Source organism: Ornithodoros turicata, chromosome 7, assembly GCF_037126465.1.
Source record: "Ornithodoros turicata isolate Travis chromosome 7, ASM3712646v1, whole genome shotgun sequence".
Taxonomy (NCBI): domain Eukaryota; kingdom Metazoa; phylum Arthropoda; class Arachnida; order Ixodida; family Argasidae; genus Ornithodoros; species Ornithodoros turicata.
This window is the reverse complement of record NC_088207.1, coordinates 23,883,028-23,902,163: the sequence shown is the minus strand read 5'-3', so window position 1 is coordinate 23,902,163 and position 19,136 is coordinate 23,883,028. Positions and strand designations below refer to the sequence as shown.

At 45.3% G+C, this 19,136-nt stretch overlaps 1 protein-coding gene across 7 annotated transcripts in view; it reads right to left on the bottom strand.

The window, feature by feature from the left end:
• LOC135400364 (GRAM domain-containing protein 4-like) overlaps positions 1–19,136 on the bottom strand; it is a 37,549-nt gene that overhangs the window by 2,371 nt on the left and 16,042 nt on the right. For 4 of the 7 annotated variants that reach the window (XM_064632207.1, XM_064632204.1, XM_064632209.1 and 1 more), the window contains exons 2-17: positions 8,932–9,105; positions 6,345–6,459; positions 5,690–5,801; positions 5,520–5,596; positions 5,239–5,410; positions 5,072–5,097; positions 4,874–4,965; positions 3,479–3,570; positions 3,336–3,369; positions 3,144–3,209; positions 2,991–3,055; positions 2,776–2,885; positions 2,490–2,668; positions 2,084–2,240; positions 1,869–1,959; positions 507–588 (exon numbers count right to left, since the gene is read on the bottom strand). In XM_064632207.1, coding sequence (XP_064488277.1) covers positions 507–588; positions 1,869–1,959; positions 2,084–2,240; positions 2,490–2,668; positions 2,776–2,885; positions 2,991–3,055; positions 3,144–3,209; positions 3,336–3,369; positions 3,479–3,570; positions 4,874–4,965; positions 5,072–5,097; positions 5,239–5,410; positions 5,520–5,596; positions 5,690–5,801; positions 6,345–6,459; positions 8,932–9,105 — 1,644 coding nt within the window. Of the gene's footprint in view, positions 1–506; positions 589–1,868; positions 1,960–2,083; positions 2,241–2,489; positions 2,669–2,775; positions 2,886–2,990; positions 3,056–3,143; positions 3,210–3,335; positions 3,370–3,478; positions 3,571–4,873; positions 4,966–5,071; positions 5,098–5,238; positions 5,411–5,519; positions 5,597–5,689; positions 5,802–6,344; positions 6,460–8,931; positions 9,106–14,247; positions 14,414–17,441; positions 17,469–19,136 lie in introns of those variants that run through there. The other 3 variants (XM_064632203.1, XM_064632205.1, XM_064632208.1) reach the window with 3 other exon arrangements.

The following is a 19,136-nucleotide window of genomic DNA, read 5'->3' as shown; positions in this document are numbered from 1 at the left end:
CCCCTTCTTTAGGAAAATGACCCACTGGGTCACTTCACGGGCATTTGGTGAAAGGGGGAAACTGGGGGGAGGGGGGGGTACAGGCCACTGGCCTACTTCCATAGCGTACTATTACAAAAGCATCCAAACGAGCCCGGGCAGACTGTGGAGAAGTTGCTAGCAAAAGTGAGCCGGATTACGTGAGCAGTCGAGAGAAATATTCTATAGCGAGCGGACAGAACGTTCTCGCGGCGCGGGGAGTACGGAGGGGGGGTGGGGGGGGCAGAGGGGGCGTGATCGCGTGACCCAAGGCCGAGATAGTCACGTGTACACAACTATCCGTGACTTCATCACCTTTCATTCCCCCCTCGCATTTGCGCCTCTGCCGGCAGCTCGCAAAAAAAAGTCTCTCCTGCGGATGCTGTCTAAATGATGATAATGATAATAATGATAGTAATAATAATAATAAAAATAATAATAAAAAAAGGATAATAGAGCGAGAAAAAATGACTTTTCCAGAAACTTACACATTCCAGGTGGGCAATCTCTCGCAGTGGTAGCACGAGGTTTTTTGGGTGCCGAGTCTTGTATCTCAGGAACAACAAGTGCCTGTAAGAAACATGGAAGGTTTAACACCAGAGAGTCAGGATAAAGTCTTTCATGGGGGCGATGGTCTTGGTAATGTCATTTGCTTTAGCACCAGTGGGAACCAGTAACGCACCCAGAAATATATATTGGGAGGGCACTATACAGGTACTCTATGTACATATAATGCAGGACGATTTCAACTTCGTATCCCTCTCCCAAATGCACTATCAAAATTACGATTTACGGGGGTTAAACCTCCTGAACCGCTACCTTTGCTACGCCACTGGTGGGGTCTATGTTCCGTCTAGTTAAAATGCGCGGGCATGTGCACTACCGACTGTTGTCACGCGCCAAAAAATTGTTCTTTCTCGATGAGCATCGATGCGGCTCGTTTTAAAAGTACGAATAGAAAACGAAAGAAAGAGAGAGGGAGAAGGAATCAAGCATAAATGTACTGTCTCTTTTGGATAGGTACTCTTGTGGTGACGACGCATTACGTAATAGAAAGTTGGTGACCTCGTAGAGGCTATCGGATACAACGATCGCGGAGCGGATGTACAGCGGCTAGCACGGTTAGCAATAGCCGACAGCTTTTAAAAGTACTTGGACAACGTCAAAGAAAAAGGTTATGCATCAGGCTCTGTTATAGCTAGAGAGGAGCGCGAATAAGAATAAGAATCACACTATCCACATCCGCACATGTATCCGCGCATGACAGATCGCAGACCTCACCCGCAAGCGCGCTAGTTCAAACAGATGTGCAGCGAGCGGCTCCATCTCCAGTGCCATCAGCGCTCGTTCAGTTTTTACGCGCTAATAAATGCACGGCGCACGGGCCGCTCGGCCAGTTGTTCCCGTGGATGATTCCAACACTAGACTCTTTCCTGGAACACGTTCCTACAGATATATCCGCATCCGTTGGAAAAATATCTACGCGGTGAAGTAATTTAGTTCACACGTTTTTACGTTCTTTTCTTTTTTTTTTCAGTTTTCAGCATACAAACTTTATCAGGAACGTTATGCCATCCACAATTGCCACAGTTCCCCAATAGTCAACTAAAGGCAGAGTAATGCAAGGGAGTTTTGGAGTAACTGCATGCTCCCAATTATGGCTCACCCTATAGTAGACGTTGACCGAGGCACGAATTCTTGTTTTATTTTAACTTACTTTCACTTTTTTTTTTGTTTATTACACTATGTTTTATTTTTTTTTTTATTTTTTCTGCGGAGACTCGCAAACCAGAACCGCGCCCCCGCACGCCTCTCGTCGTAGCGTCACTGCGCAGACCAATGGAACTTACCCTTGAGTGAGGTAGAGGCGACCATTGCGAAAGGCGGACGTGAAGGCTCGCTCCTTGTTTATGAGTGTGCACTTCTTGCCTTGTTCCCAGCCTAAAAAAAAAAAGACGTATATTTCATATGCGCATTTTATCTCTACATATTATCTTGTGTCGGCTCGTGTTGAAGAGAGAGTTTAGACGTGCCGAGCACGAAGCTATATATATGCGGGGCTTACCTTGTACAATCTTCTCAGAGTTCGGGATTTCGAAGATGGAATTGATCTTATCGTTGGTGTCATTGCCGCATTCTTTGTCCGAAACTGGGGACGGTGCGCGACTGTCCACAATGACGTTGTTGTTGATGGTAATCGTGGGTGCCTGGCTCACAGAGTTCTGTAAATCAAGGGAACGATACAGTCAAGTTTGAACGCAAATCATGGAGCACGCGTTTACAATATCAGTCAACACTTGCACAGTCATAGGTCGCTATCCCACTTAAAGAAGCAAATCTCCGCTGCGATACTCAAACTACAAAGGAGTTTCTGGATAAGTCCTCTGTGAAACGCCCGTGGAATATAGTCGCAGTTCTTATAATCTCCAAAACAGGTATTTAAGTCAATGCAGGTGGGATGTGTCTCTTACATCTGACTTCTTGCGGCTGATCTTCTCACGCTTGCGAATCAATCGCTTTTCTTTCTCAATCTCCGGTCCAGTTGGCAGCTCGTTCCACAAGATCCAGACGAGGTCGTACTTGGCCCTGACTCGAGGGAATCGTACGAATACGTAGTCCAAGAGAAACACCTTCACAGTGACCGCGGTTCCTGCAGTTCCGTAAGCAAAATAAGAAGCAGTTCCTCTGTATAGGGCTCGTGCGTTCTAAAGTCACAAGCAGCATTCAGAGCGTCTATATTCCCGCCAGGTAGCGTACCTATAATTTTCACCACTTCCGCTGGAGGTCTCAGCAACGAGTAAACCAGGAGAACGACCGCGGCTAAGAGGATCTTCGCTGTGGTCACAGGTCTTCTCCATGTCCATAGACTGAAAAGAGAAAGGCGATACACGTTAGACAGTGATCATCTCATGCGCGAACAAGACTATCGGCTGTCGTATATAGCTTATCGTGCATGGTGAAACGTTGCGTACCTTATGCCCTTGTCGAAGATGTCGGACAGCATGTGGAATGTTTTCTGCGAAGATAGTAAATTCAGCTGTAGAAACGTACATGGAGATGTAGCCATAAGATATATACGCAGTTCGTGTTACGTTCAGAAATGGCAGTCGTTCAACAATGCTTACCGCTATTTTTAAGTTTAATGACATGATGGCAGAAACCTTGTCGGCACCCAGCTTCTTGTAGTCCGTCTGAAAAGGACAAAAAGGTAAGATGTTTAGCAACACTCCTTTGGGAAATCGCTGTTATTATGCCATGATGTGTTAGTAAAACACGTTATTGGGTGGTAAAAAATTGGTACAATGAGTTGTGCTTACCGTGAATCCACTTTCTACTGGTCCCAGGAAGCCCCTAATGGTCAAAGGAGAGGGAGAGGAAGCAAATAAAAACAGTGAGTCACACCATCTAAGCGACAACGCACAGTGGCGCGCAAAGCGGTTTCAAGTAGAATTCCTTTTACCTCATGTTTATGAAACTCCTAAGAAGTCCGAAGACGACTCCCAAGAAGATAAGCGTAATTAGATATTCGTTCCAAAGGCTGTGTAGTAGTGCCTAAGAAAAAGAAAAAAAAAAGAATAGGAAAACGTTAGTTTTTCACTGACGTAGAACCATGCTCAAGATGCTGAGATTATGCAGCACATAGAACAATCGTGTTAGAGCATCCTTGGCATCTGCTTTCTCTAACCAGGACCAGCTCTCAAAACAAGGAAAAAATGGTTATCCCATAACAATACCTCGCGACGGGAGAAAAAAAAAATTAACGAACGTTATTACACTGTTTATTCCCACTAATATTGCAAGGATATGATATCGGTAGGGTTACGTGTTTTCGGCATGTTCCGAAAATCTCCGAATTGTACTCTTGCATACGGTGCTACATGCCGAAAATGCCGGGACAAGATTACACTTTTCTCCCTCCGGGGCATCACATTTTTCGTTTTTCCTTCACCTCGTTTCCAGGTGAAGTGCAGGGAATACCGCCCCGTGGAGCTGCTAGTCTGTAGGCCAGGGAAAAACATTCCTCTGTAACACTTTCATCAGTCCCCCAACAAATGAAAGGAAATGCTTTGCATTCTCAATATGCTTCTACCAAGCCGCTCTCCTTACATAGTCATTCTCCCTAGGCATAGCCACCGATTTTCCGACATCTCTTTTTTCGGAAACGTTTTAAAATGCCGAAACTATCCGAATTTGACAAAACATAAATGCCGAAAAACGCCCGCCGAATCTCCCCAGGAATAAATGCCGAAAACGCGGAACCCTAGATATCGGCCTTGTAGCACAATGGTTAACGTGCCTATCCATTGATAACGCGATAGCGGGCTCAAGATAGGTTGGCAATTTTGTGGCGTGGCACAATAAGCTGAAGCACATCATCGTGCACGAGGAACACACCATTGGATAAAGGGAATCGATCCATGGGCCGACAACGGGATTTCAGAACGCGATTTTTTGTTTCATTTAGTAACTACACACGACAATAAAAAAAAAAGACGAAGGAAGAGTGAATTGGAGACTAATCACAGCTTCATCTTAGTCGCCTGACACTGAAATCTGCTCCCTAGATCTGCAAATGGTTTCCAAAACTTTGCATACACTTCAATACATATCGTCTCGGAAGGGTCGAATATGATTATGGGGATGCCAGTCCATAAAAGACCTAAAACATACTATGTTTATTTCTTCTTCTTAGAATGTGGTATGCCTCGGCAAAGCCATGTGCCCAGGTTGCGCCCAATGTTGCCAAGATAAACTACGTTTTCTCCGATGACGATCATTCAGTTCTATTCAATATTATCATGGCTGCAAAGATGGATCCCTGCCGCTCCGCGTATATCATACGTCCTGTTCTTACCATTATGACAAGTAGGGTTTGCAGAGGAGACTTCCACTGTATGAGCTTGTACATTTCGTGTTGAACTATCTTCGCTGAACTATCGACGCAAGCTGTTGAAAAAATAAAAGCGGACATTAGCGAATACAAATTTAAAGACGCAAAATCGTCACGTAAGGGTACAACTGCACATATGTGAGGGACAGAGCAGGTACTTACCAAATCGCATCAGAGTATCCTTTGTGCTGTAAAGGAAGGGTACACACATTTTAGAGCCATGTCAAAAATCGTTGAGCGATAAGCGGGACAATACTGATAACTGCAATAATTTACACACACATGCACGTATCGTACTTTCAACTATATGCGATCGTCTTGACACTTACTACTTGAGAGAGAATACACCCAAGTCGTCGCTCGGAGGATTTTCCGGAACGTCAATGACAGTGCATTCGGAGAAGTCTTCCTGGAGCTCTTGGAGCCATTTCTTCAGGGCAGCACAACCAGCCGCGAGAACATCTGCAACTTTGACATCTTTGTGTTCTTGAGTTGGGGTTCCTGTAAAGCATCGAGCAGGTGCCGTAAGTGATTTTGATCGCCGCAGCGACATTTCGTATCATTGATCCATCGCTCGGTTCTTTCACGCCGGGACGGATCAGGTCCTTACCACTGGTAATAGTGATGCTTGGAATCTGAACGTTCTGCTGTACAGTCAGAGGGCTCAGAGGCGCTGGTGATTTCTTCCTGTTGGCAAGAGGTAAAGCGCGTCAGCAATACGGACTTAACGGAGACGGACTGCCGCTCAAGGGCCAAGTTTTCAATCTTTATGGGCCTCACCTTTTCCTTAGCTCTGGGAAATATTTGGGGCTCATTTTTGGCGAGCTTTGCAGGCTGTCGGAGGACCTTTGAGAATTCTGTAGGCTGATGGAGTCGTCATCGTTACGATATCCTGGAGAAACAGTCGTTACAGACAAACGTTCAGTGACATCCACAGTGAGACACGGAGATAAACATTCCAACGCAGAAACATCCTTGTCGCTTTCCTGACCAATTACAAAGCGCGGTTTACAGGAAGTGGCACTTCAAAGTAGAGGCAGTACGTTGGATTAGATTAGATATAAAATAAACAGAAAAGTATAGAGAGGTTAGTCCCAACACGGTCACGTACTACGCTCTTAGACGCCGCTCCGTAATTCTTGACGCGAGATATCCTGTGTTACGCACGCACGCCTGTGTTACGACGTAACACGGATAATTGCAGCCTCGAGCTTTACAGATTCTTGTCTCCTCTACATCCGGAAACGTTAATCAATTTGTGTTTAATATCCGATATCTGTTACGGACTACGACGTTCCTACAAACGTACTACGAGTCGTATACACGTTGGTCTTGAAAATAGACGCGAACGCCGACGTAAGATACTGCGATGGCGCGACAAGAGAAGGTTGCAGATTCAGCGTGATAAGAACTGAAAGCGAAAGCGCGCCCTCACCCGACGCCATGATATCCATCTGGCTGCAGTCGGAAGAGTCCTCACTGTCGTCGAAGTAGCGACTTCGCTTGAGGTTGTCGCAGTTCTTCAGGAAGTCGTCCTGGTCATCAGTACCCTAAATAGAAGGAGAAACAAATCAATCGCACATTTTTTAGGAAAAAATGTTCCCGGGAACAACACCGCAAGGGACAGACATTCCACTCCATTTGCGTTCAGTTACGACACAACCAGAATAAAAGATAAGTCTACAGGCGTCCTTAGGCATCGTCCATACCACAGACGTTCTCGTCGGTGTGCTGTTCGTTTTAGTTGTTATTCTTATAATTTGTTATTTGTCGTTTTTTTTTTCAAATATAATTTTGACTGGGAAAAGCACACTGTCCCATACAAGTTAATGGGGCTATTTGAACACCCGACTTTGTTAACGGGTCGGTGAAACCCAGGTGCATGTTATATCCTCGTCCGTAATTTTTTTTTCCTTTCAAACATTCATGCTTCCCCATTCAAGACTAGCGGTAGAAGCAAATGCATACATACACACGGACGCCTTTGCTTTTCGTTATCTTGCTACTTTATCCTTAATTTTTGTATATTTTACATAATTTCCTATAAAAATTACATACTTTACTTTGTCTTGAATTTTCTTTCTTTATACTACAACATACGAAGCAGAACAAGGAACCATCGCATCGGCTGCTTTTCATTTTGTCTTTTAAGGAGAAAAATACAAAGCGTACGCCGACGACTGTGTAGCGTCGTATTTTGCGCGCGAAGTTTATAAAGTTTATCCATCACCAACAGCAACAATAAATGAGGGAGAAGTGATGATCACATGGGATGTTCCCCCGTAGTAGTCACAGGACCCTACCCCACTTCACAGAGGTTAATATGAGAGGATGAATTAATGGTGAGTCACCACCACCACCACCAGCTAGCCTGCATTCGTGCAGTTTTTTATCAGATACCATTGTGTATCCCACGTTGTCATGCTCTGTCGTGATTCCATACCAGCCCGCGTTACAGCATGACAATTTCCAGCTACTGTTTCTTAATTCGTCCCGTATGCGCCGCAGGAGCGTGGGTTGTTGCTCACAAAAATAATTCCCGGTTATTATCTTAATTCGCGCATTTCTATTTACCCGCGAGGGGGAGAGAGGCAGCCGTCCTTTTTTTCAAGGGCTTGTACCATATTCACCGGCACAAAGACAGAAACCTTCCGCTTTTCCATGACCTTATTTACGGGCACGTAGCGCCACGGAGGCGAAGTTGTTTACGTGCGACGTTTCTAGCGATGCCTGTTTGTCCTTTTTCGAAGAACTGGAATAGTTCAACTGTGTGAGGGCTGCCTAGGTAACCAACGTATTGTCGTTTGCTTTACTTGGCAAAACGTATACCGCCGTGGATGTAGCCCCGCGGACTCGGGCGGAACAAAACGGAAGTTGCCCAGTCCGAACTGAATCTAAGCCAGTGTCGTATTAACGGGGAGACGAACGATTGCTGTATTATACGAAGTTACATATCTACGAGTGCTTAACCGCATGAGTGACGTATTACACTGGATCAGTCACGGAACAGTCAGTAGCTTTTCCCCAGTGCTCTGGGTTCATTTATAGGACCGAATGAAGTTGAAGTTGAACATCAATGAAGTCTTGTCTCTTTTTTGGTTTCTTCTTTTTACTTTCTTTTCTCTTTTTTTTCTATGGAATAGCATATAAACTTTGATTGACCTTTCCTCTGTTTGTTCAAATATGTCCCCCCATCCGCACCGCGAGAGTTTTTTTTTCTTTTCTTTTCACGACGCTATCGTTTTTCTAAGGCGTTTCTCTGCTCGTGGTTTTCGTGCGTTCTGGGCAGACTTCGTGGGCATGTGCGCCGAGTATATTTCAACTCTGCGTCTCCCGTAACAGTTCGTGTTACAATGCTACCACTGTGTCACCACAGACCCAGCGTTAATATGTTGGTTGCGCCGCCCTTCTCCACGCAAAGGTGTCCTTGCGGGGAACTCCTTTATTCTGTTGCGCTGGAATGTTACTCAGATTTGCCCATCATTAAACAGCTGAACAGCAACGTTGAAAGACAAGCAAAAGAACAACATAAATAAAGTCGAGTACGGAGAGGGAGAGAGAAATACATGATGACGATGATATGGGGATGACTTCCGAGTACGGAGCTTGTACAACAGTATCGGGCTGACAGGGGACCTAATGATTGTGGTAGCACTGGGAGAGGACTGTACCCAAGCAGCACAACAGCCCAATATTGCACCAATATTAGCAATGTCGACACAATATTGGACTAAGATTACACCAATATTGTGCCAGTATTGCCAATATTGTTCTGGTATTGGGCGAAGATGTTGTGCTGCTTGGATGGGAATGCCTCTGGCTATCGGGACCTGGTTGTCCAGGGGAATGTGTCCCTCTACGGAAAGCATACGGGGTTTCCTCAGCCTTTGGGAAGTCCTGTGGCAAGACATCGCCACAGGGCGCGAACTCGAATGAAACACTTTATCACTTTGTCGTGTCATTAACGTACCCAGATATATTTCTGCATAAAAAGGGCTATTATAGAAATAAAGTGCACATACCAAGTCAGAATAGAGCGAGATGGTGTCGCTGCAGTTGGCAATGGAATCCCCCAAGCTTGGTGCCCTCTCTAGCGTCTTGTGTTTTGGACTCAGCTGCTGGGTGTCGTCCTCTGCTTTCGTCAGGTCCGGGCAGGACAGATTCCGAAGGGACATCAGAGGTACTTGCAGCGACAACTGTAACACAACAACCGAAATCCAGTTGAGTGATTTGGATCATACCAGAATGCTTGCTGCAGCGCATACTATTAATAAGTATATGAAAGGTTCCTCTAAAAGAATCGAAGGTGAGTTGCAAGCATCGTAAACGCAACACTACGATATTTGAAAAGTCAATTTACCAGTTACAAAAAAGTAAGCTTAATCCAACCACATACTGAAAAGCTGTGATACATAAATGTTGTATAATTCATCCTGCACAGTTACTTCGCAGCCGTGCGTGAACGATATAATATTTTGCTGACCTTATCTCTTGCTCGCATACCAAGCAACGCTTTCGTTTTTCCCACCGAATAAAAAAAAAACTGGTTTTGTTTTTAATGGAAGCAACGGTTGCCAACGCAACGGTTAATCGCAAGTCAGTTGTCGTATATAGCTGGCCATGCATGGGACCCGTTAGGGGACCCGTTAGGATGCGCCACGGAACGCTACCGGAATTTTCCCTTTACTTGCCAAAAGATCAGGATCGTAAAATGCGAATTAGCACTTTTGCGATCATGATCGATTTAATCCGTGAGTGGAGCGTTACGTTGTTTCCCTCTCAAGTTTCCTGCCTTCTTTGTTGTATACAGGCTCGTTTTGTATCATGGCGTGCCTATACGCTCCGACTGCATCGTTTTGAAGGTTTGCACATCTGGCCATTACCGAATGCATAGCGGCGCAGTCGCGATAATTACGAACCCTGTACGCACGACAGGTCACAGTGTGATGCACGTGCTGCATGAGGGAGGCGGCAGGATGTTTAGGACCCTCACGGCACATCGCGGTATTATCTGAATAAGTTGGTGATGATGATGTTGACGCCTTTTTTGTGACGCTTAACATAACTGCATGACTGTCGCGAAAAGCGTACGCTTCGCGTTTTCGACGAACCAGGAGGGAGACCGATGTCATTCGGGATCAATGGTTTACAGCACCGTGTTATGCAGTGAAGCTTAGTTTTAAGAGTGCAACGCTTCTGCGCGTTCTAAAAAATAGAGCTTCACCGGGTAGCGCACTTCTATAGCCAACCATCGTCCCGAGTGACAACGTTATCTACATTGATTTGATGAAAACGGGAGGGGGGTGGGGGAGCGTACTCCGTTTTTGCGGAAAATATGAACTGCAGAATGCCACAAAAATGGCGTACGCCCCCCGTTTCCAGGAAATCAGGGAAAAGAACGATGTGGTTCGAGATGATTGTTGGCCAGCAGCGTGCTATGTGGTGAAGTTAATTTTTAAGTGTGCATGTGGCTATACTGTATGGAGGGAGAGAGACTATAATAGCACGCACCAAACGACGTGCGACTAAAGCGCCTGAAGCAAATCGGTGGCCGTCAAATAACTGCATGCATAATTGAAGGTACTGCACACGATTACGACGAGGGCCTGCAGAATTATAACCAGGCTGAATGGCTTCTTGCTGGTCATTATTTCGGTACAACTGATTGCGTCAGTTAATTGACGAACATAGAGAAACACGTTTCACGCGCATTTTGAATCAGGAATGCATTTCAGACGAGGATCAATCATGAAAACGATCAAGCGTCCTTCAAATCATATATACACGTAAACACCGTTAATGTGCCGCGAAAGGATCAATTTCAGCGATTCGCTCGTATTCTTAGGAGGCCCCGTGCCTTCAGACAATCATAGCGGGTACAGCATTGATAAGTTTCACGGCGAACGGCTAAACGTTGGAGGGATATGGCTTGTAGCCAGAGTGGTCGGCCATCAAGGATGTCGCTGGTGCCCTAATGACACTGGTGTTATTCTCGTGGTTATGCAAGAGGCGCTTTCTTACAAACGCTCCTTGGTAGACGTTCTCTCAGAAGAGACAGGAAACAAAAAACAGAAATCGCACAACAGCACTGTATTTTAACTATGCAGCATGTTTAGGTACGCGGAAGAAGAAGTACATGTCTTGGCAACAACAACTACATGATTGACGGTGGGATGAGGTGATTCGCCGCAACAATTGCGGTACCATACCTCTTGACGGCAAGCCCTATCGCCACCACCACCACCACCACCAGTTGCCTCTTGGCAAGATATGTACAGTTCGTTATTTGGTTGATTAAAAACCATGTGCATAATGCTTGAATGTGATACGACTGAAGTATGATTTCGTTTCGACAGTTTGACAGTAACTGAAATGCTATTTAGGCTTCGATAGTTGCCCTAGTTATTGTAGAAAATGTTATAACACAATACAACACAACACACAAGGCAAGCGCACAACAACGCGAACAACGTTTGCGGATAACGATTACGTTCGTCCAAAAGGACCAGGGCTAAGGACCAGGGCTAAGGACCTTAGTTCCTTAGTTCTTCCACCGGTTCATTCAAAACGGATGTCTTAATTGTTGCCCTTCTGAGTTTCCTTTGTCTTTTTTGTTATCAACACTGTAGTGTTTTTTTTAGAAATATAGTGTACCGACCTGCCCAAGTTTTTTAAAGCTTAAGTTAATGGTGGCAGACGAAAAAAAGAAAGGAATGAGGAGACGGATCGTCCTTGATGACAAAGGAAGCGCAAAGAACTGGAGAGCGACGCATATTTTTTCTTCTTCTGATTTGTCTGAAAGTCGCATGCACAAACTGTGAGCTGCCACATCAGCAGACTGGGGCCTTCGTATCGTCCGTTTCGTCGTGGCCATAATTTACCTCAACCGGATAGTCCCAGGGCAGCCGTGACGAATGCCAAAAAGTTGTGTCTCATTCCGCGAGAGGTTTCGCAAGACGGCATTGACGTCAGAGGGGACAGGAGAGGTGCAAGGAAGAGGGCAACATGACTCGGGGGTACGTGAGGTCCCGCTGGAAGGTTGTGAACCAAGGCGTTCTTACACCACCCGTTGCAAAATATAATGACGGGTTTTGTGTGGGATTCATTTACGATGTTGAAGAATTGCTTAACTGTGCTACCGAGAGCAGAATATAAGCGCGATCACATACTAATGCGAGAGGCAAGAATGGCGCGAAAAGTAATACCGTTCCTTCTCAAGGACGGCGTTTGACGGAAGGTGAGGGAACGCCTGTGCCGGGAAACGAATAAATCTGTGCTATAGGGCTTTGATGAGGCTTAAATGTTGAGCTCATCCTAATTATTGATTCGGACTCTTCAATTTACGCCTCCGTTGTCTGCTTTCGAACCGAGAGTGGAAAATTCCTGTACGACCAGGTCGCACCTGTTCAGGATTCTTCTTCCAATAGTTCTGAACTTCTGACACATTCATGCGGAATACAAGGTACCAATGATAGAGAGGTACCAGTGTCGCAGGTTCATGAAACGTCTTTTCTTTTTTTACTTTGCTGGCTGTGGATCACTTTGGAGTATCACGCGGTCATCTGTGCCAGTCACATTGATCCGGGACTTTTGGACGCCATAAACGCCGAAAAGATTCATAAGTGTACAGTAAAACAATACCATATGTGGCTCATATAACAGATGGGCAGCATGGAATCCGTAACGGCTTATATCGGAAACAGAAACCTCATTGATTCGTCGCGTACGTTTGAACATTGAAGGGCGCCACTTGAGGCCAATATTACTGTAGCCTACTGTTGCACACCACATGTCGCGACCACATGCAGACAGCTTGACCAAAAGCTGTTAACCCTAGAGAAGCACACAAGCCCTAACCCTAAAAAGTACGACAAGCAGAGAGACTTTCCAATACGATACCAAGGGACTGCGTGTGAAAGTAAGTTGCAGTTTTCGTATGATGCAGTTGCAGTTTTCGTAACCCAAAAAGGGTTAACCACACCAGTCAGCATCGACAAAAGCGAAATGGCGCTGACAAAGTGGTGCATGCGAAATGAACCGGAGGCAAGAGATAGACAAATTATCGCAAATTAATCACATAGAGTAAGAATAAATCAAACAAAGAAACACATGCGGGGGCTCAAACACAATGCCTGAGAAAGAGACAATAACAAAAATTGAATGACGACATCATGGGTTATATATTCCCCCCTTTCGGGTTCCTACCTAAGTGACGCCTAAACAATGAGCAAGTTTTAGTAGATAGGAAGTTCCTCATGCTAATGATTCCGAAAACACGATAAGCCAATCGCAGTGTTTCTTGGAAGCACGTGACATCGCATTGCTAAGCTCGGATTTGATAACTTCCTTTATCGCATCGTTTTCGCAGAATTCTTCCGATGTACTAAAGCCAGGGATGGGCAGTATTTAAATACATTGTAATTAAAATACTATTTAAAATATAAATACATGTATTTATATTTTGTATTTAAATACAGACTTGAAAAATGTATTTATAATTATATTTAAATACCAATTTTCGGGTATTTATTCTTGTAAATGCTTTATAAATACTCTTAAATACAGAATATACTGACTCATATCTTAAAGTTGCCCTGCATTTGACCTTTCGGGAAGAAGGGCGAGTCTGGGGCGCAATTATGCCGGGCTTTCGCTAGCATGCGCATGCGACAAACCATTTTAGATGGCGAGTTTTTCACTGTTGTTGCGGACAACGGTCGTGACTACCCGATTGCATTGTTCTACGAAGCATCTTCGTCAAATTTAATACAAGCATTTGTTCATCGGCACCTGTGGAGATGCTGTTCTCCTTTGCGAATCTGATTGTACGGCCGAACAGAAGATGCCTAAAAGAAGCAGTCTTCGAGAAATTTCTAATATTAGAATCGCCATGATAATCTAACAAATAAATGTTATTCTTTCTCGCTGATTTGTCCTTATGATCATAATTATTTCTATGATTCCAGATGACATCTTCCTCACAGTATTTATGGTAGTAGTTACGGTATTTAAATACAGTATTTATATTTTGTATTTAAATACTCATATTGAAAACTATTTATGAAGAGTATTTAAATACCCCTGTCAACAAAGTATTTTGTATTTATATTTAAATACTCAAAAAATGTATTTATGCCCATCCCTGACTAAAGCTCGCTCATGATCTATGCTTCAGTCACGAAACGAGCACCGATAGCCGTCGGTGCCTTTGTGACGTCACTGATACCAAATCCCCATCATCAAGCGCCAAAAATAACCATTTATCAGTGTAATATCGGTCGATAAAATGTGCACTACAATGAAATCAGTTGCATGTGCAGCAGAGCTGTCCCGCTTACCGTAGAAAGCCCCAAGGGGCAGGCATGCTGTGTAATCCTGATGCTTCTTTGCTCCCACTGCCCTGCCGTAATCGATCGAAGGCTATCCGTGAGCAGTGTTCAGTTCATCGAATCATAATCCGCGGGAACCACACGCACGACGTAACACCAACACAGCCATTTGAATCTGCTTCTGGCGGGTTGGCAGAGAAAGCGGCCCCAGAGCGCGCTCCCCCTCCCTCCACCTTGTCGGTAAGCATTACGCTAATACTGACGTCAAACTGGACATGCCTCGGTTTTCTTTTCGTTTGGTTTAGCATTCGCTACCACACCAGCGTCATTGTCTGTGTGCCGCGCGAACGTAAACCGGACGTGTAAACAGATTGGTGCAGATAGATTTGTTTCCTCTGAATCCGCCGCTCCGTCTGAAGGTTAGCACACAGGCGGAGGTCAAAGTTGAGCGGAAAATAAAGAGAAGTGAGGTGATTATGTAAATATGTCGAGGGTTGCCTGCAGAGGGCGCGCTATGTTAGATCGTGAAGTGAGATATTGTTAACCTTCCCATTTTCTTTGTTGGTGCGCTCTAGAAACAGAACGTCAGGGAGTAACAGTCAAGGTCGCCGAGCATTCCGAATTACATCGCTTTGCCTCGCGGTTTGCTGGGGACGGGGGGCGTACGCCATCTCTTAATACTTTGCGTGCACGCAGAGTGTTTAGCATAAAAGCGTAGAGAGCGCCTCCTACTTTCAACAAAGACAGAAGGACGTCGTTAGGAGTGCTCAGCATGGTCATTATGGTTGCTCATGGGTGGGTTAAGCGGTGAAGTTCTGCTTTTAGACTGTACCAAAGAACATGGGAAGGGTTAGGTACAATCTCTCTGCTTATCATTGCGTCCTTTATTTGGCTTACCTCCAACCCATCACCCCCTCCACTTTCCATCCCTTCATCCCTTTCTGGCTACAGTCGTGATGTTGCCCACCCGCGTGTAAAGCCAACAACGGCAAGTCAATATCACCGTGTCCACCCCTCGTCCCACTTCTATTTTTAGAGTGTACGGTTACCAATTGGCAAGCAACGGCAACCACAACGGTGACGTAAGACTGATAAACGCGCGAACCTGTTACTGGTCTTGAGACCTCGCGGAGAACGTCATGTGATTTCCCGTACTGTCGAAGTGTCGCAGGGTCACAGGTACAGCACGGTGCTATGTAGAACATATGTGTAAGGCGGTTGTTTGCATAGACCTGAGCATCAGCACCAGTTTTACGGCAAAAAGAGTTATGTAGCCTGACACTGGCCGTGACACCGCGACCTGCCATCTTGTCGTTGCTAGAGCTGAACCCGTGACAATGTTTGGTGCAGAGCGTGCTATGCGGTGAAGTTCTGTTTTTAGAGTGAAGAGAGCACATGTCGTAAATTGCGTCACATAGAAGAATAACTATAGTATTTCAGTGCGCGCATAATGTAATCGACCACACATGTAAAATTGTCCAGTATGTTTCTTATTCGTTTCGTAGCCTCCTTCAACGTATCCGGTCAACGAACTTTGCTGGCATAGCGCTCACGATATCGACAGAACATATATAAATTAACGTATAATAAATATATTATACGTTATAACGTTATTATGCGCTATATTGTACCCATCTAATATATATAAACATAACATATATAAATAAACGCATAATATATATATTATATGTTATAACGTTGTATTATACGTTATAACGTTATTATATACGTATTACATATATAATAAACGTATAAATATAATTTATACGCTACTACAATTTGTTTATCCCTGCGCAGGGGAGAGTGCAAAAGAGGCGAGAAACCACGTGACAAAATGTCTGTCCACTCACAAGGAAGCGATCAGGGGGTATTCGTAGACCTGCATGGGTCCGAAGTTGAAACCACGTGCCCTTCACGTTGAAACATTGCCCCCTTATTTAGTTGAGGGACCAATGAGGATGCTCCACGGGCAATAGGGGAAAGAGGAAAACTGGGGAGCTGCGCAGACAGCATAGCGTAGCGTATTGCTAAATGCCGTGATACTTTGTTGTTGAAGGTTACGTAACTTAGCGTAGTCATTGTACGCCACGTCACAGTGGCGAGTCACAGTAGTGAGAGAGAGAGAGAAAATCCTTTTACGTGGCATGCATAATGAGATACAGATTCTTCAGCAGCCTGCTATGCCCAGTCCCAACGTCATAAGGGCTTTGATTTGGCGCTGAGGGGCCCGCTGCCTCTACAAGTCCGTGCTTGACATTCACTGGACTCTTGTTGTAAACGCCTCATAAGCTCATTATTTAATTGTTGTTGTACTGTAATGTTACAGTCTCTGATAGCGTGTACATTATGCATTATATACTGTCATATATAGCAAGAGATCTTATTAATTTATCCTTCAAAGGCCGTCTTCTATGTATGATCTCGTATGAACTTGACGTGTGAACAACAACCCAACAAACTGCCTTGGAAAGTGAACTGCCCCCCCCCCCCTTTTCGTAAGCGAAGAAATAGCCATCTGGTCATCGGCTGCAGCCGCCACAGTTGAGGAACATCCGAATGTTCCGCAAGTTCGTTATAGAGACTAAGGGTCACGCTGCAAGCATTGCTGCAAGCGCAGAATCCAGGATCAACTCCGTTGCATAACCAAATAGGAAGCACGACATGACAAGCGGAACTCGTTCCTTCCGTGATAGAACGAGGAAATATGTGTCGCTCCGCGATGGCCTTCAGATAAATTCCTCGTAATGAGTGATCGGAAGTGGCGATAAAAATTTCCTCTGTTAAAAGAAAAAGAAACGCACCGATTGTGTAACAAGGTTATGACGCTGGATGAGCTGTCGACGTTCAATCAGTCTGCGGTCGATTACGTAGCGTACGATCCTGAGGAATGAATAACGTGACCTTGGTGAACAATGTATTGCGCTAGCTAGCGTTCCTGGTAGGCTATGGGGAAAATTTCAGACTTTGACAGCTTTTGTTATAGTGACGTCCACAGAAAATCGCGATTGACATGGGATAGTCGTTACAAGCGACGACAAAGACGTTCCTGGGTGCCGCTCATGTTCATATAAGATTGTAATCTTTCCAGTTCACGGGGGAGTACAACTATACAGACAGCAATCGAGCGATAGCGTGCAGTGCCTCGCGACGTTTCAATGAGCGAAACACAAAAGTGGAAACAAAATCTCATGGTCTGCACTTACGTCAGTGAGCATCGAACAACAGGTTGCGAAAGGCCAATGCCCTTCGGATGACGGCGCGCTGACTCGGGCTTTCCCACAAAAATTCATACAACAGCTTGACAATAAACGAGTCGCAATAAAGTCTCCCTTTTCGTGACAGGGAAAGTGGCTACTAAACGATTTTCAAAAGTCGTATTCAGTTGCGTACAATCAGTCTCCGTTAGCGGTACACACGAAAGCGGCGGCGGCGGTGGTGGTAAAAGAACTCGCCGGTGTCGGCCTCACAGAGCTGGACAGCATCACGACTAACCCTCTGGGGGAATGCGTGTCCTGGGTCGACTTCTAAGGGAACTGTGCCGACATATGTCCGACAGCGCCTGAGGAAAATCCCACCGGTATTCGAACTTCGGCTACCTCCCAGTCTCGACTTGACATGACCAGCACGCTAACCGCCCAGTCACGCGAGCTTCACCACATAGCGCTTAGCGATACCGTTATCACCCCTGATTTGTGGGAAGCGCGAGGCGTACGCCTTCTTGTGACACTTACGCAGCTACATAAATCATCACAAAATGGCGTACGCCCCCTATTTCCAGCAAATCAGGAGTGATACGGTATCGTTCTGTGCAATGGTTGGCCCTCATGATGCTACGTGGTTAAGTCTCGCTTTTAGCGTGTGGGTGGCATTTTGTGCGTTAGTTGTGTTTTGACAGCGTGGTGTGTAAGATGCACGAAACACGGTCCTTCGTCATTTTGGAATGGAACTTTTGTCTACTGAAATTATGTAAGGTTGCCGCAGTAAGTAGAAATATTGCGGCACGAAGGCACGAGAACTATGCTCCATTTCCGGACTCCGCGAGTTTGCATTTATGACCGCGTCCAGTGCGTCTGTCGCAAGAACAAGGTCAGCTGTCGGCAATATGGTATTCGAAATAAATAAATATACGGTGTAAGAAAGGACCTTGGAACATTTTTCATGGCGGACACCGCACGGCTCGCATCGCGTCTCTAATCAACGTCGTGAAATGCAACGGGAGCCTGAAGCAAATTCTATTGTTTTCGCTAGAAAATCGCTTTTTCTTGTATAGGAGAAAAAGAAACGGACGAAGAAACGCAATACGTTTTCTGGTCTGACGGTTTTGCTTCCCCGCACATGTTCTCTTCTCTCTCTTTTATGTTAGTGTGGGTGAGGGTTCCGCATTTTGAGCAACATCGAAACCCAATGACAGCGTGCATGGCTCTATCTAATTATACTACTATTAATAATAACTCGGGGCTTTCCATCGCTAGACAACTGTAATCATGAGTGGCCGGGTCTGTGGATTATTTGCCCACCTGAACGTTGTTTATCGTGCGCCGAAATCACGCCACACCACATTTAGCGTTCCTTGTACAGTCTTTCCACTAACTTGCTACCGTCCTCGGTCGGGTTCGAACCCGGGATCTTGGGATCAGCAGGCGGACACGCTACCGTCTAAGCCACCGATGCCGGCGCTCTAATTATACTATACTATGCAGTTGAGTTTCTCTTTCGCAACGGAACAGCCCAATTTTTAACCCTTTTCTATTTTGTAAGTTCGAAGGATGCACTGATGCGGTGCTAAGGTTGTTACCTTGCGAAATGTTAAGGACAAAGACGTCGGACACTTAGGTACCTTCTCCTCCGGGAGTATAGGCATGCGAAGCCGGAGCGGGAGGATGCAGCTCGGCTGCATC